The following is a 14,370-nucleotide window of genomic DNA, read 5'->3' on the forward strand; positions in this document are numbered from 1 at the left end:
AGATATTTTCTAAGAAGGCAATTAGTGCTGAGTTCATTAATAAGACCAGAAGAGAGGGCTGATTAAGTGCTAGTTTAAAAATAAAAACAGTATTTTATGATTTATATCGACAATACATCTTTAAATAACGATGTTTCAAAAATATTTGGGCTCTTCGTCTTTTTTCTGCTGGCTGTTTTCGTGTTACATGTCCCACAGCTTGGGCAGGAAGGGTAACATTAATCAATCTTTTCCACTTTGCTTTTCAGGCAATTCTTTTGCATTTTCACATCCTCTTGGTGCTGTTTGGGTTTGCATTAGCACAGGGCTGCAGACTATCCTTGGAAAAGAGCAGTGTAAACAAAACTTGCTTTCACTCAGGTTTTATTTATATACTCGCACCACATCATCATTAAAAAATGAAACAAACTGTCAAACATCTTAAATTGCCTTTTTTTTTTTCCCCTTAATGACTTGGGTATCCTTTCAAAAATACACACAGACACTGCCTTAATTCTTGCTCCTGCTACTGCTTTGAAGCATGAAGAAGGGAACATGATTAGACTTTCCATCTTGGAAAGCAGGAAGGGATAGGATTTGATAGGGGAATTTCACAAAATAATTGGTATTTTCCAGTACATTGATTTATTTCAATCAAAAATGAATTGTCCTTTTAACTTTCTCCTAATCCACCACCAGCAAAAATAATAAAAAACCTCAAAGTGATTTTGTTTTATTTAAAAGTGATTTAATACATCAGAATTATGCAAAACCTTTTAAACTTTGTCTCCCAGTTGCTTAAAAATGGAGAAAAATTCTTAATTGTAAAACTGTCCAACCAAAGCAGAAATTTCCACACCTCCAGAATTAGCAGCTTCTTAATCCGTTGCACAGCTCTGCTCTGCACTTATTCTGCCTAAAGTTTGGCTTAAAATTTTAAGTCCATTTTGCATTTAACCATCATGGAAAATCAACATTCTCCCAAATTTCCTGTCTGGACCAGAGCCCCTCAGCCCTTGTGGGGCTTTGTGGTGAAAGTAGTGATTCTCTGAATTACTTTGTTCATTTTTACAGAGATCTGAGCAGGTGAAACAGGGCTGAGAATCCCCCCAAGTCATTTTCCAGGGGCTGCCAGCCGTGCCTGACCTTCAAATCACTTTTAACCATCGTGTTGCAGCCATGAATTGATAGGCTTTTTATTTTAGTAACAGAGTGTGAGTCTCTGACATTTCCTTCTACTAAATCAACCAGAGCTGCTGTTTTTCTTGTTGTAGAAATTAGAAGGTGGTGTTCTTTTGTTTATGTTTTCATGCTGGTTGTTTTTTATTTTTTTTCACTGCTACCTGAAAAGCAGTGCAGGATAAGAACAGGTTTTTCTGGCAGCAGTGTGGTTTAATGTGGATATAGAGAATATCAGGCTGATGTTCACTTTATAACATCTCTAACGAGCTTGAGAAGGAAAGACTGAAAAGCACAAACTGTCACCCAGTGCTGGGAAAAAAATCTGATAAATTCCCAGTGGCCCTGCAAAAGCAGGGAACTTTTTCATAATACATTAAAATAAACTGTTGGGCTAGTAATTCAGCAAAGTCTGTTGGTTGGTTGGGACTTTTCTCATGAGTTTTGTTGGCTATCTTCCTCCCAGTCATCAGTTGGAAGCAGCATCTCTGCTTCATCTCACCACTCTTCTTGTATTTTGTGCTGTATCTCATCTTCTGGGTAACACATTATGCCAGAAACTTTCTTTCATGCTGTTGCTGATGCTGTCTGGGATTTCTCTGCTTCTTGTCAAGGTTGTACATGCAGACTCTCCAGGATTTAGGTCGCGGTTTTGCTGTTCAGTCACAAAATCCACCTTCAGAGCTGGAGCAAATCTGGGCAGGGCTGTTATTGCTCACATGGCCACAGGTGCCACGTGGTGCTCACCAAGGAGGAATTCTCCACTTGGCCAGCTGAAAAATGAGTGGCCAACACATTTCTCTGTCCATGGCAGGTAGGCTTGGCACTGGATGGTCTTTAAGGTCCCTTCCAACCCAAACCATCCTATGATTTCTCATGGGTGCAAATCTCCTCATCCAGACTCCTTTTACAGGAGCTGATACCCTGGCAGTTGGGCTGTCCTGGCCACACAGGGTGATGACCTGCAGGGCTGAGAAGATTCCAGCACTAGTTTAGCACCTAAAGAGTCTCACTGGTTTCTTCTTCAGCAGTTTGCTATCATCAGATATGCTGAAGAAGGAAACAAAAGTGAATAGGAACAACTTAGCTAGAAATAACACAAAGCAGATCTGATTGAATCTTGATTGCACTGTAAAAAAATAATTAATAATAGACCCACAGAATGGTTGGGTTGGGAGAAACCTTAAAGATCATCTCATTCCAAACCCCATTCCAGGGGCAGGAATAGTTTCCACTAGACCAGGTTTCTCAGGACCCAATCTAATTTTCCCTTGAGCACTTCCAGGGATGGGGCATCCACAGCTTCTCTGGGTAGCCTTTTCCAGTGCCTCACTGATCTCCAACATTCCCTTATGCTTCCTTTTCTCTGGGAAGCCCTCCTTAAGTATACACAGATTTGCATTTTTGTGGCTGAGTTTTGGTGCTGTGTTTGGAATTGCATGGAATTTCGAACTATGACAGGGAGGATGGGAATATGGCACCCATGGGTTTCATGCTCCTTTCAAGTGGCTTAGTTAAAAAAACTTACCTCTTGGCTGATTGAAATGGAAGTGTACAAATTGTGTGCAGCCCTTTTCCTCAGGTAGGTCGAGAAGGAGAGAGTTTCTTAATTCTGTGTCTTCCCTAATTTTTTTCACTGCAAGTTATTGCTCATCCTTTATGTTCTTGAATTCCACAAGGGATGATTCTCCATGACTGGGCTGTCCCTTTTGATGCCACCAGAGCACAGACACTTGCCAAGATGCAGAGTTTGGTCCCATTGCCCTGGACCTCACTTGTATGGGAAGCTTTTGCCTGAATAGCCTTTTTTCCTTGGCTTCTTAGACTTTCCTTGGGATAGGCTCTATATTTAATATTTCTCTCAGAAATATGTATTGCATATATATGTAAAGCTTCTTTAATTTTTTATTTCCAAGGCTTTTCCAAGGAAAAACCATGCTGAGCTCCAGTTAAAACTTACAAGCTCCACCGGGAACATTTGTGCTGGGGACACTGTACACTGCAGTTACTTCTCTGGGAACATGTTAATTAAAGCACAAATCTCAGAGTCTGGAAAAAAAGGCTTAGGTATTGAAAGTGCTTCAGAGAGCCCAAGAAAAAAAAATCATGCCTAGGTGGGGTCCTTACCAACCTGAAATGATTCTCCCTGCCTGCTTTACCTCCTTGGTAAGCTCATGGAGTTTAGGCCCTGAATTTAGCTTGGCTTAGGGATTATAAAATATCTGTGTCCTCTTGTCAACTTCCTATAGCTGTGGTAGGACTTCCAAAGAAAAAAAATCTGAACTGTTAAATAGATGGGAGGTTTTTTTTCTTTGATTTCCTCAATATTTTTTCAAGTGTGTCTGGTGGGGAAGTAAGTTGGGAGCAGGGTGAGTCTGTAGGGTGAAGCTGAAGTGGAGGGACAGGGACTGATTTCTTCTCTGTGGGGATCAGTGATAGGACCTGAAGAAATGGCCTGAAGTTGTGTCAGGGGAGGTTTAGGTTGAATATTAGGAAATACTTCTTCCCCCAGAGGGTGGTTGGGCACTGAACACACTCCCCAGGGCAGTGGGCACAGCACCAAACCTGGCAGAGCTCGAGGGGCATTTGGACAACACTCTCAGGCACATGAGGAGATTCTTGGTGTTATCTTGTGCAGGGCCAGGAGCTGGACCTTGATGATCCTTGTGGGTCCCTTCCAACTAAGGATATTCTATGTTTCTGTGATTCTTGGTTTTCTCTCGGTGAGAGGAGGAGGAGGCAGGTACTTCAATACTTATCCCATCTCCTTTTTAGATGGGTGGGATGAAATCTGTCCTTCCACCTGAGACACCTTCAGGTAAAGCTTCATTTCTAAAGCTAGGAAAAAAACTTATTTTGTATGTTCAAAAGAACTTGGACAAATCAGGAATATGATTTGAAAAAAAAATGAACAGGAATTTACAAGTGTTAACGCAAACAGAGATCGAGTTAACGCAGAGCTAATTGTGTTCTAGAATACACTGACCCCACTGTGTGAGAAGGGGAAGAGGATTGGTGCAGACACCAGCTCCAGGTCATTTTTAAACATGGAATCCCCTCGGTGCCCCCTCTTTGTGATCTTTGTGCCGAGGAGACTCGGGTTTTTTTGTCCAAGTCACTGCCCAAATCTGCAGCAAAGACCCTCAGAGCTTTTCCATGTGAAACAGCCTCACATTTTCCAACGCTGATGAAAATCATGCTGCCTGATGAGTGTGATTTTTTGCTTACATTTTCCTTTATCACTTATTTCTCTCAAACTAAAGTAGGAGGAAATAAAGACCTCCTACGTTTGAATGCTGGGAGCGACTTTGCAACATTAGACATGATGCTGCTTCTCTCATTCTCTTCTATTTTAAGCTCTTCTCCTTGAGGAAAGGAGCCTTGTTCGAACATGCTCTTGGCCAATCCCTTCTATCTTGGCACTTGTTGAAGGTTTTTTGATCAGTTTCAACAGGAGAGCAGAGGTGATGAGGAGAAATGAGGTTCCTGTGGTTTATATGAAATGGAAAGGCAGCAGAAGACCAAATCATTGTTCTTGCAGTTGAAGAGACCAAGGGCTGGTATGAAACATGGGATCAGACACCAGAGTCCCCAGGGAGGAGCACCCTGCGAAGTACTGGTGGCTAAAGGACACGTCTGGAGTGGGTGTAGGTGTCTGTACACCCACCAGTTCTTGCTTGTCTTTTTCTTAAGGATTTTCATCTTCCCGTGACAATCTGCTCCTTTGTCCTTACCCTTTTTCTCCCTTTGCGTCTTTCATCTTCTTCCACCTTCTCATTTTTATGTTAGTTGTTCCGGAAAAACTGAAATAAAGACATGGATTTGCCATTTTGCTCCAGAGCAAATGTCTTACTCTCAGGCTAGCAGCTGGAAATCAAACTCTTCCTTGAGATGAACCCTTGAGTTCATTTCCCAGTGCCAGAAGCACATGGATTGTGGATCATAATCTTCAATAAAGAGTTACTCTCTTAGATAATTCTATGAAAAACCTTCAAGGTAGGGATTGAAGCTTTGCAATGGTTCCTGTGGTCCTGAAGAAGGAACAAGGTGCTGGATGGGTGAGATTTATCCATTCAGCTGGGCTGTGAAGGGGTTGATCCCCAGGGCTGGGTGCAGTGGTACTTAGTCCATGTTGGTGGAGGTAAACTGAGGATTTGGGGTGCATGGATTGAAATCAGAGTGAGCAGGTTGCTCCCTACCTGCTCTTTACTCCTTGCAGGTGTCTCATGGTAAAAAAAAAAAAAAAAAAAAAGCAGTTTGGATACCAAGGAACTTTCTTTTTGGAGCTTCTTCAGCAAATGATGATGCTGTAGCTTCACTTTAAGCTTTCAAAAGAGAGATTCAGATGCAGAAAATCTATGACTTTCTTTAACAGAACACAGACATAATTCTTGGTGGTGCTTTGGGGATAAATACATTACACTTTGAGGTGCCAAGTTGCTTTGCTACAGCCACATTAAGCATTGTAAGTAAAAAGATCAAATTCTTGTCCTGTTTTTCCTCTTCTCCCCCTTTTTTATTGGAGTTACTTGAAGTATTGCTGCTTCTTTTCTGGAGCTTATGAGTTATTTTGGGTTTGCTGCAAAATTGAGTTCAGGGAGGCAACTGACTTCACCTGGCTGCAGAGAAGCCATTAGGAGCTTCAAATTAGTGTGAAATAATTAATAGGCAGGGAAGATTAACGTGGCAAACACAGGCGGTTTTCATTAACATTAGGCAAAAGGATGTTCCTGTAGGTGCCTTTACCACGTGTGTTGTCCTGGACCTCTACAATTCCCTTTGGGCATTAATTAGATCCAGATCACTAGAGACAAGACCTTATAAGCCTGGTCATGTTTTGCATTTGGCTTGTCTTGAAGAGGAACTGAAAGAGATTCCTGCTCAGCAGCTTGCTGGGATTTCTCCTTTCCCTTCCAAAGCCGCTGTCCGTGGTTCTTGGAGCTGTCACAGCACCTGAGAGCCCCACATGCATCAGAAGCATTTTCCCCCTCCTGATCAAGACTGGGGGAAGCAAACCACTGATTCCTGTGTTGTGTTTTGCTCCAAGCACCGACACCACATCCCACGAGTGGTCAGTCCTCACCCTGAGTGTCTCCCGTGGACAGAAGTGTGAGGAATTAAATATAAAGAAATAAAGAATAAATAAAGAATTGCACTGAAACGTGGAAAGCAGCCCACTCTGAGTGTTCTCCAGAATAGTGGTGGCAAAAACCCTCTGTAAGGATTGTATGGATTTTTAAGGTTCTCAACCACTGTCTACAGCTCTCTGAAAGGAGGTTGTAGCCAGGTGGGGTTTGGTCTCTTCTCCCAAGTAGCAAGTCATAGGACAAGAGCAAATGGCCTCAAGATTTGCCAGGGGAGGTTTGTGTTGGATATTGGGAACAATTTCCTCACTGAAAGAGTTGTCCAGCATTGGAAGGAGCTGTCCAGGGAAGTGATTGACTCACTACCCCTGCAGGGATTTAGGGGATGTGTAGATGTGTTACTTAGACACAGGGTTTAGTGATGGATTTGACAGTGCTGGGCTAATGGTTAGACTTGATCCTAAATGTCTTTTCCAACCTAAATGATTCCATGATTCAAGTTTTGTGGGTTTTGTTTTGTTTTGTTTTGTTTTTTTGGTTTGGTTTGGTTTGGTTGTTTGCTTGTTTGTTTGTTTTCTTTTTGGCATTGATCCAAAGTGCAAGGAGGTAGCAAAGAGGTCAAGATTCCACCTCCTCATAGCAGAAAGGCATTAAGATGGTGCTGCATGTGCAGATCTAAACCTGCTGCAGTCTCACTGATTTTTGCCTGGAGGAAGCAATTACTGGGATAAAGCATCCCCAGAACACCTTCTGAGCCTGTCTTGGCAATACAGGTTTTTCCAGGACTGCAGGAACATGGATTATGAGAAGGATCTACCTCCTTGTGTTGGGTTTATGTTGCGAGGCTTTGGTGCTGGGGGGGCTGCAGGGATAGTTTCTGTGAGAAGGTGCCAGAATTTGCTTACATGGAACCAAGAGAGAGGAGTGGGAATATGAGAGAAACAGCCCTGCAGACACCAAAATCAATGAGAAATGAGGGGCAGGAGGTGCTTCAGGTGCTGGAGCAGAGATTCCCCTGCAGCCCATGGTGCAGCCCATGGTGGGGCAGCTGTACCCCTGCAGCACATGGAGGTCCATGGGGGAATAGAGATCCTCCTGCAGCCCATGAAGGGCTCCACACCAGAGCAGGGGGATGCCCAAAGGAAGCTGTGACCCCATGGGAAACCCAAACCGGAGCAGATTCCTGGCAGGACCTGTGGAGAGAGGAGCTCACACTGGAACAGTTCTTCAGGCAGGACTTGTGACCCTGGGGGGTATCACCCCAAAGGTGCCCTGAAGGACTGACCCTGTGGAAAGAACATGTGGAAAGGACTCATGTTAGAGCATGTTAGAGGCAGAACTGCCTCCTTGGGTAGGACCCAGCAGTGGAGCAGGGGAAGAGTGAGAAGAATCCTCCCCCAGAGGAGGAAGGAGCACAATGTGTGATGGACTGATTACAGCCCTCATTCCCTGTCCCATCACCACTGGAGGGGAGGAGGTGGAGAAAATCTGGAGTGAAGTTGAGCTTGGGAAGAAGAGAGGGGTGAATGTGTTCTCAGATAATTTCTCATTATCCTACACTGTGTTTTGATTGGTAATAAATTCAATTTATTTCCCCAAGTCAAGTCTGTTTTGCCTGTGACAGTAACTGTTGAGTTACTTTCCCTGTTTTTATCTCGACCCACAAACCTTTTGTCATATTTTCTCCTCCTGACTGGCTGAGGAGGGCAGTGACAGAGCTGCTTTGGTGGGCATCTGATGTCCAGTCACGGTCAGGCCACCACACTCAAGTTGAATTATCTCCTTACAATCCCTTTCCCTGCTGAGAACTCCCCTTGCAGTTGGCCAGGATGTGTGTTGACACACTTTGCTTTGGCAGAGCATGTATTGGAAAGCTTGTCTTTCCATCTCTTGCACCTACCTGGTGTCTGGGTAGCTTCTCAAGCAAAAGAAATAAGAGTTACGTGGGCAGAATAAGATTTAAATGGGCAGATAAATGCCATTGTTGGGTGCTGCTGCTTTAGGAATTGGTTGGATGGGGAGTTGAGTGACCTGGTCTAGTGGAAAGTGTCCCTGCCCATGGTGGGAGGCTTGGAACGACCTCCTTAAGGTCCCTTCCAACCCAAACCATTCTGTGATTTCTATGAGTTGCAATAAATACAACAGGTTGTCACTATTTGCTAGGTGGGAACAAGGTGGAACTGATAGCAGAGCAAGTTGGGTTGTTCTGTCTCCTGCCAAGGGGATTTTCCTGGAAAACAAATGAGGAAAATAAATGTAAAAACTGTAAAAATGTTTTTGGAACTGTCCAGTTGAGGAAGTGAAGGAGGAACGATTTGCATTGGGATTCTGTAACATATTCACTGCAAAACCTTCACAGCTTCCAGGACCCAGAGTGTAAATAAAAGTAATTTTTTCCCAGTTGTGACCCTGAACTCTAATAGTGTCAGGACATGTATTTAATGCATATCAGCATTTAATGCACATCAGAAACCTCATACTCCTTCTTGGAGAATCATGATATTTTAGTATTCACTTGATGTAATCAAAGATGTTTAACTTTTTATTAGGCACAAATGTACTTCACGTTCACTTTCCTTCTCATTCTTGTGTTGTCTTCCTTAGCTTGGTAGTACAGATGCATTTTTACTTTGCTTTCTGCTGCTGTTTTTAAATTGTTTTGCTTGTCTGCTTGAGCTGCTGAATCCTCCTTGAGTAGCTACAACATCTTGGCTTGATGTGTTGAAGCTCGAGATTGGAGTAGTTAAAATAATCTCCTGGTTACTATTTTGTTTTCTTTTGTAAAATAAAAAACAAAATAAAACCAGAACTGGCATCATGCTGTGACATGAAATAAAAGCCCAGGGGCAGGGAACTGGAAGCCACATTCAGTGTGATTTTCTCAGCCATTCTCCAAGAACTGCGTTTTCAAAGTAATTGTTTGGAAATTCTGGCCAAAGGTTTTGTCTGCCTTGATTTTTTTTTTTTTTAATTTAATTTGCTTTTTTTTGAGTTGTGGGGGTGATATGGTGCTCTCTGGTAGATATTTATGGATTGAGATTTCAGGCCTTGGATGGGGAGCTCATCGTCTTACAGTCCTCTTGCATTTGGCTAAAATGAATATGCAGAGGCTTCAAAAAATATTTCCATATCCTCACAGTACGATCCTCGCACATTGTCCTGTTGCATTTTCCCTCTTTTCCATTAGGAAATGAGGTAGAGGGTGAGAAAAATGGTGTCCCACCAATAAATTTAAATTTAAATTCACCCTCCCAAATTAGCACCTGAATTTCTGGGTAGTTTTTAACTTCATGGAACAACTCTGGACTCATAGTGTTGCTCAGTGTTTCTTTCTCATGGTGTCACAGGGACTCCAAAATGCAGGTGTGCATTCCTTGGGATAAAACTGGCAGTCCTTGGAATGAAATTGGTGATTCTCCAGCCCTTTGCAACATTTGGGATATTTCGTTTTTACTTTTGGGGTAGTTTGGGCATTTTAAATGTCTCCACACCAATGGATGATGTGGATCTGCAGGAACGTCCCCATGTGGAGACACACTGAAGTCTGCAGTGTGCATTATTTTGGGAAGTTTAATGTGATAATTGAAGATTTGAAGGAGTTTCCAACCCTTGGTTTTGTTCCTCATGGTTCATCTAAGGATTTGTTCAACACCTGAGTGCACATGGATCCAGGATCACTGGGCCAGGCTAAAAATCCATTGAGGCAAATCCAGTGTTCCTAAGGAAAGAATAGAAATAAAGGGGTAAAAAAACCCCTCCCCTCAAAAAAAACCAACTAAAAAACCCTGCCACCTATCTAAAAAAGTCTCTGTCACAAAATGTGTGGCCCAGCCCTCTCAGCACAGGCAACTGGAAATTTTGCCAAGCTAAAGTCATGTCCTGGCTGCTCATATTCCCATAACTACCCCGCAGCATGTCAGCACCCTGAAAATCCAAGGAAAACCTCCTGAAATGGGGGTCATCACTGTCTGTAAAGAGTTAAAAATCTTATCCTGTGCTGCTCTTTTGCCAGTGATTTAATGAGGGCTGGATCTTGTTGGTAATAAGTGAAACTCCTGGGGGAAGGGGGAGCTCCAGCTCATTTCTAGTGTTGTACAGACTCTATAAAGCAAAGGAAAGGGGTGTCTGGGACAGCTGATTTAGGAGGAACTGCTGCAAGAGAAGAGTGGGAAAATCTCTAGCAATGAGCCCCTGTGCATTTGGATGAAACACCATTTAATACCCTGGATTTGTGTCAACCTGAGAGGCTGATCCATGACTTTATTTACAGCTGTTCCAGGGCTCAACCCTCTCACATGAGTGTGAGAAGCAGTGGAAAATCTGGCCTTCAGATGTCAAGCTTGTCCTCAAGTGCCAGGAGATGCATCCTCAGGACTGACCTGAGCAGTGCATCAAGTGGGGTTCTCATGTTATTCCATTTTCCTGGGTTTTTGCCTTGCTCCATCACTGACTTTCTGCTCTTCCAAGTACGGGTTGGGCATGTGGCTTTTTAACAGCTTAGGGAAATCTGGTTGAGGGATGCAGAGTGTGTTATAAAAATTGAAGATATGAATCATAGCTCCTCTTTGAGTCTCTCTAATGCTTTGTCTCAGAGGAGCACCTTGCTGATAGCAGGGGCTGTTTGAAGGCACTGTAGTGTGTCAGGTGTACAAGCCCTGGGGTGCTTTTGGATATGACCAAAGTTTCAGGTAGAGCGGCTTCTGGGAAACCTGTAAAAGCTGACACAGCTGGGCTACAGAATAGGGCTCAGCCATCTGTAAACCTACCAGTTTAAACCTTCTTTAAGTGATGTATCCCTTCTGCGTAATATGACCATAATTAATGGCCTTAAGCTGAAGGAGGGTAGGTTTATATTAGATATTAGGAAGAAATTCTTTACTATAAAGATGGTGAGGCCCTGGCACATGTTGCTCAGAGAAGCTGTACATGCCCATGCCTGGAAGTGTTCAAGGTCAGGCTGGGTGGGGCTCAGAGTAACCTGATCTAGTGGAAGGTGTCCCTGCCCATGGCAGGGGGGTTGGAGGATTGGAACTAAGTGTTCCCTTCCAACCCAAACCATCCTATGAGTCTATGATTTTACAGTATAGTCCAGGCCAATCTCACATCACTGCTTGTCAGGAGGTGGTGAAGCTGTGCAGAAGCTTGGGATAGTTTAAGGGGGTTTAAAGTTGGGAAATGAAGAAATGAAGCTTAAAAGAAAACCCCAAAAACACAGCAGCAAAAGCAATGGCAATTCCTGGCACTGACTCATTGCCCTTTGCAGTTGGGCTATCAGGAAGAAATAGGAAAAAGAGGAGCATCTCTTGGGGATTAGAAGTCCCACAAGTTTTCAGCCCATGGAGCAGTTGTGCTCTGCTTGCTGCTTCCTCCCTTTTCATGCAGGCAGGAGCCGCTCACTTGCCCTCCTGCTCTGGGAAGTGATGGTAAAGTGATGTTGTGATTGTGGTTTCTCATTCAGTTGGGGTTCTGATATTCCCACTTCATAACTGAGTTCCAGTTGCTAATAATTCCTACAAATGCTGTCTCAGTCTCCCCTATCCACCATGTTGCAGCAGCATCTTCACTGTTCTGAGGGGCTGTCCAGTGCAAGTTCCACAGTCAGACACTGTGTAAAACTACAGCAAACCACCCTCCCTGGGCTAAATTTCTGCAGCAAAGAGGAACCTGCACCCCCCTTCAAAGGCCCATCCCCCTTTCAAAGTGATCAGTGGCCTCTGGTATTAAAATATCTCTTCTGTTTTTGTCTCCACAGCCACCCAGATTGATCCCAGCGAACTGCAGGAGCTTTTTCAGGAGACTTCAGCCAACGTGTTCCGAATTAACTCCAATGGTGCGTATAATGAAAGGTTTCCCAGTCAGTTGTGTGCTGCCCTGCTGATGATTCCTGTGCCTGTACAGGGTGTGTGGCAGCTCCTCTTGTCACAGAGCAAATATTAATGCAGCTTTTCTGCTGCTGCATCTCCCTAGCAGCAGCACATGTCCAATACACAGTCCTTTATAAGATGTAAAAATATTCCACCATATGTTCCATTAAACAGGCACAGATATATCCCAATCCTTGCTGATACCACATCCTTTTCTATTTTTAATTGTGTCATCTGTTACAATGGGGAGTTAGAGTGCAGAAAGGTGGAACAAGCCAGACTTATTTTCTAATGTGCTGCAGCACTGCTGTGTTCAGAGCCTGTCTTGTGAGCTTGCAGAACATCCATCTCTCTTATAAAAACACCAACACCAAGACTCTACTGTTATTCTTCACTCTGTAGACTGAGCAGAGATGCTACTCCAGCTCCTGGATCCCCAGGCCCTGGAGGTGCAGAGTGCTTCCCTCCTTTGGAGACAAGTCTGGCTCATCAGTTTTGTTGGATTAGGCTGGAGGAATTTATCTTGCAGACAGATGTAAACTAACATTGCTGAATGGAAGTTGATGTCATGGTACCCCAGTTCTAAAATACACTAATGTCAGACAGGAATCAAAAATTATTGGTGCTGATTTTACAAAAGACCTTGAAGTTGCTTTGGAATCACCTGGACACCTTCTGTATCTGTTTTGTTCTGTGTCTGTAGGGACTGGGTGGCAGAAAGGCCTGGCCTTGGTGTAGGGAGAGGATTTTAGTGCCTCCTTGTTTGTGTAATTATGCCCCAGTGTGTCCCAGGGGCAGAGCCCCAGTCCTTGCAGCAAGGGATCCTTGTAGAAGAAGGATGGCAAGCAAAACTTCTAAATCATAGTCATCTCTTCTTTAGAGGAGTTGTGTATGCTCTAACTGCCAGGAAAATTCCAGCATCGAATTTTCCATGACTACAAGGGTTTTGTGACCCTTCTGTTGGTGACACACATCCCATGTAAACAAGGGATTATGGCCCCTTTGGGAGCCTGAACTTCCCAGCTGTGACCATGGGTACTTGGCTTGCAGGTGGGTGAACAACCACACCAGAACTCACAGAAATACCTGCAGTAGCATCAAATTTGGTTGCTCCAGCACTAACAGTTTTTATTTGGCAGTGGTAGTGATGAATGGCAGTAACTTCTGCTCCAAACTGAGGGCTCAGTCTGAAGTTTTGCAGCCTGCCTGTGAGCCTGTGTGTGCTGTTACAGATATCAACTATTATCCAAACCAGCCAGGTTGATATGTCTGTTCTGTAATCAAAACTCCTACTGTCATGGAGTTTATCCTGATAACACCTCAAGATGAGTGGCACATCTTTTTTTTTTAAATGCCACAACCCAATTTCTCTTTTCATTCTTTGTTAGAATTGCATTAATCCATTCAATTAGGGTTTGAACAACCTCTCTTGGCCTTTGTTTCTCCTCTTGATATGGTGATGATGTGTTTTCTGCTAAGAGTTGCCTGAGTTGAGTGCTCTGTGAAGCAGGTAATGACAATGCCTGTACTTTAAATGCTTAAAACTACTTTGCAAAAATGGAGACACAACTGTTTGAAGTCTGCAAACCAGACTTTAAAATCTGTGCTGTCCAAATTTCTGTGTGAGACATCTGACAGGACTCACCTGTGGTGTGTAAGTACCTCTGTAGGAAGAAAGACATCAAATAAATAGCAAAGGACTCATTAATCTAAGATTCTCACACAGAAGGAGATCAGGAGATAGGAGTTAAAGCTGGACAAATTCAATCTTCCTGTACGATGATAACTGGCCATTAGAGCTGCTTATGGAGGGGACCTGATGGATTTGGCTTTGCTTCGAAACTTTAAATCAAGATTCAAATGTCTTTTTATAAGATATACTTTAGTCCAGCTGCAGTCTGGAGTCTTGATGTAGGAGCGATAGGACAAAGTTTTATGGGAAGAAATCAGATTGGATAATCAGAATTGCTCTCTCTGGCCTTTAAAATCTATGAATCTATGAATTTATAATGCCTTTTAAAGTGCTTTCAGGTTGAAGAAATGCCCATAAGATACTCCACTGTTGTTGCTCTGTTCACCACCCATATTATTTTTTGTCTGATAAAGTCAGTTCCATTCAGTTTATATGTGTGGGTTTTATAGTCTTTCCCCAAAAAGTGGATAGAGCTTTACAGGAGAGGGATGTTAAGATTTGGCACAGCTAAGCCACTTTAGGGAAAGAAACTTTTAGGGTTAGAAAATGGGGAAGAATGCCCATGATGCTT

General features: G+C 43.3%; 1 protein-coding gene across 5 annotated transcripts in view; it reads left to right on the top strand.

Moving 5' to 3' along the window:
- The window catches only part of TSNARE1 (t-SNARE domain containing 1), a 469,040-nt gene that overhangs the window by 145,992 nt on the left and 308,678 nt on the right, over nt 1–14,370 (top strand). For all 5 annotated transcript variants that reach the window (XM_064642560.1, XM_064642873.1, XM_064642791.1 and 2 more), the window contains one exon: nt 11,995–12,072. In XM_064642560.1, coding sequence (XP_064498630.1) covers nt 11,995–12,072 — 78 coding nt within the window. The remainder of the gene's footprint in view (nt 1–11,994; nt 12,073–14,370) is intronic.

This window comes from Pseudopipra pipra, chromosome 1 (assembly GCF_036250125.1).
Source record: "Pseudopipra pipra isolate bDixPip1 chromosome 1, bDixPip1.hap1, whole genome shotgun sequence".
NCBI lineage: Eukaryota > Metazoa > Chordata > Aves > Passeriformes > Pipridae > Pseudopipra > Pseudopipra pipra.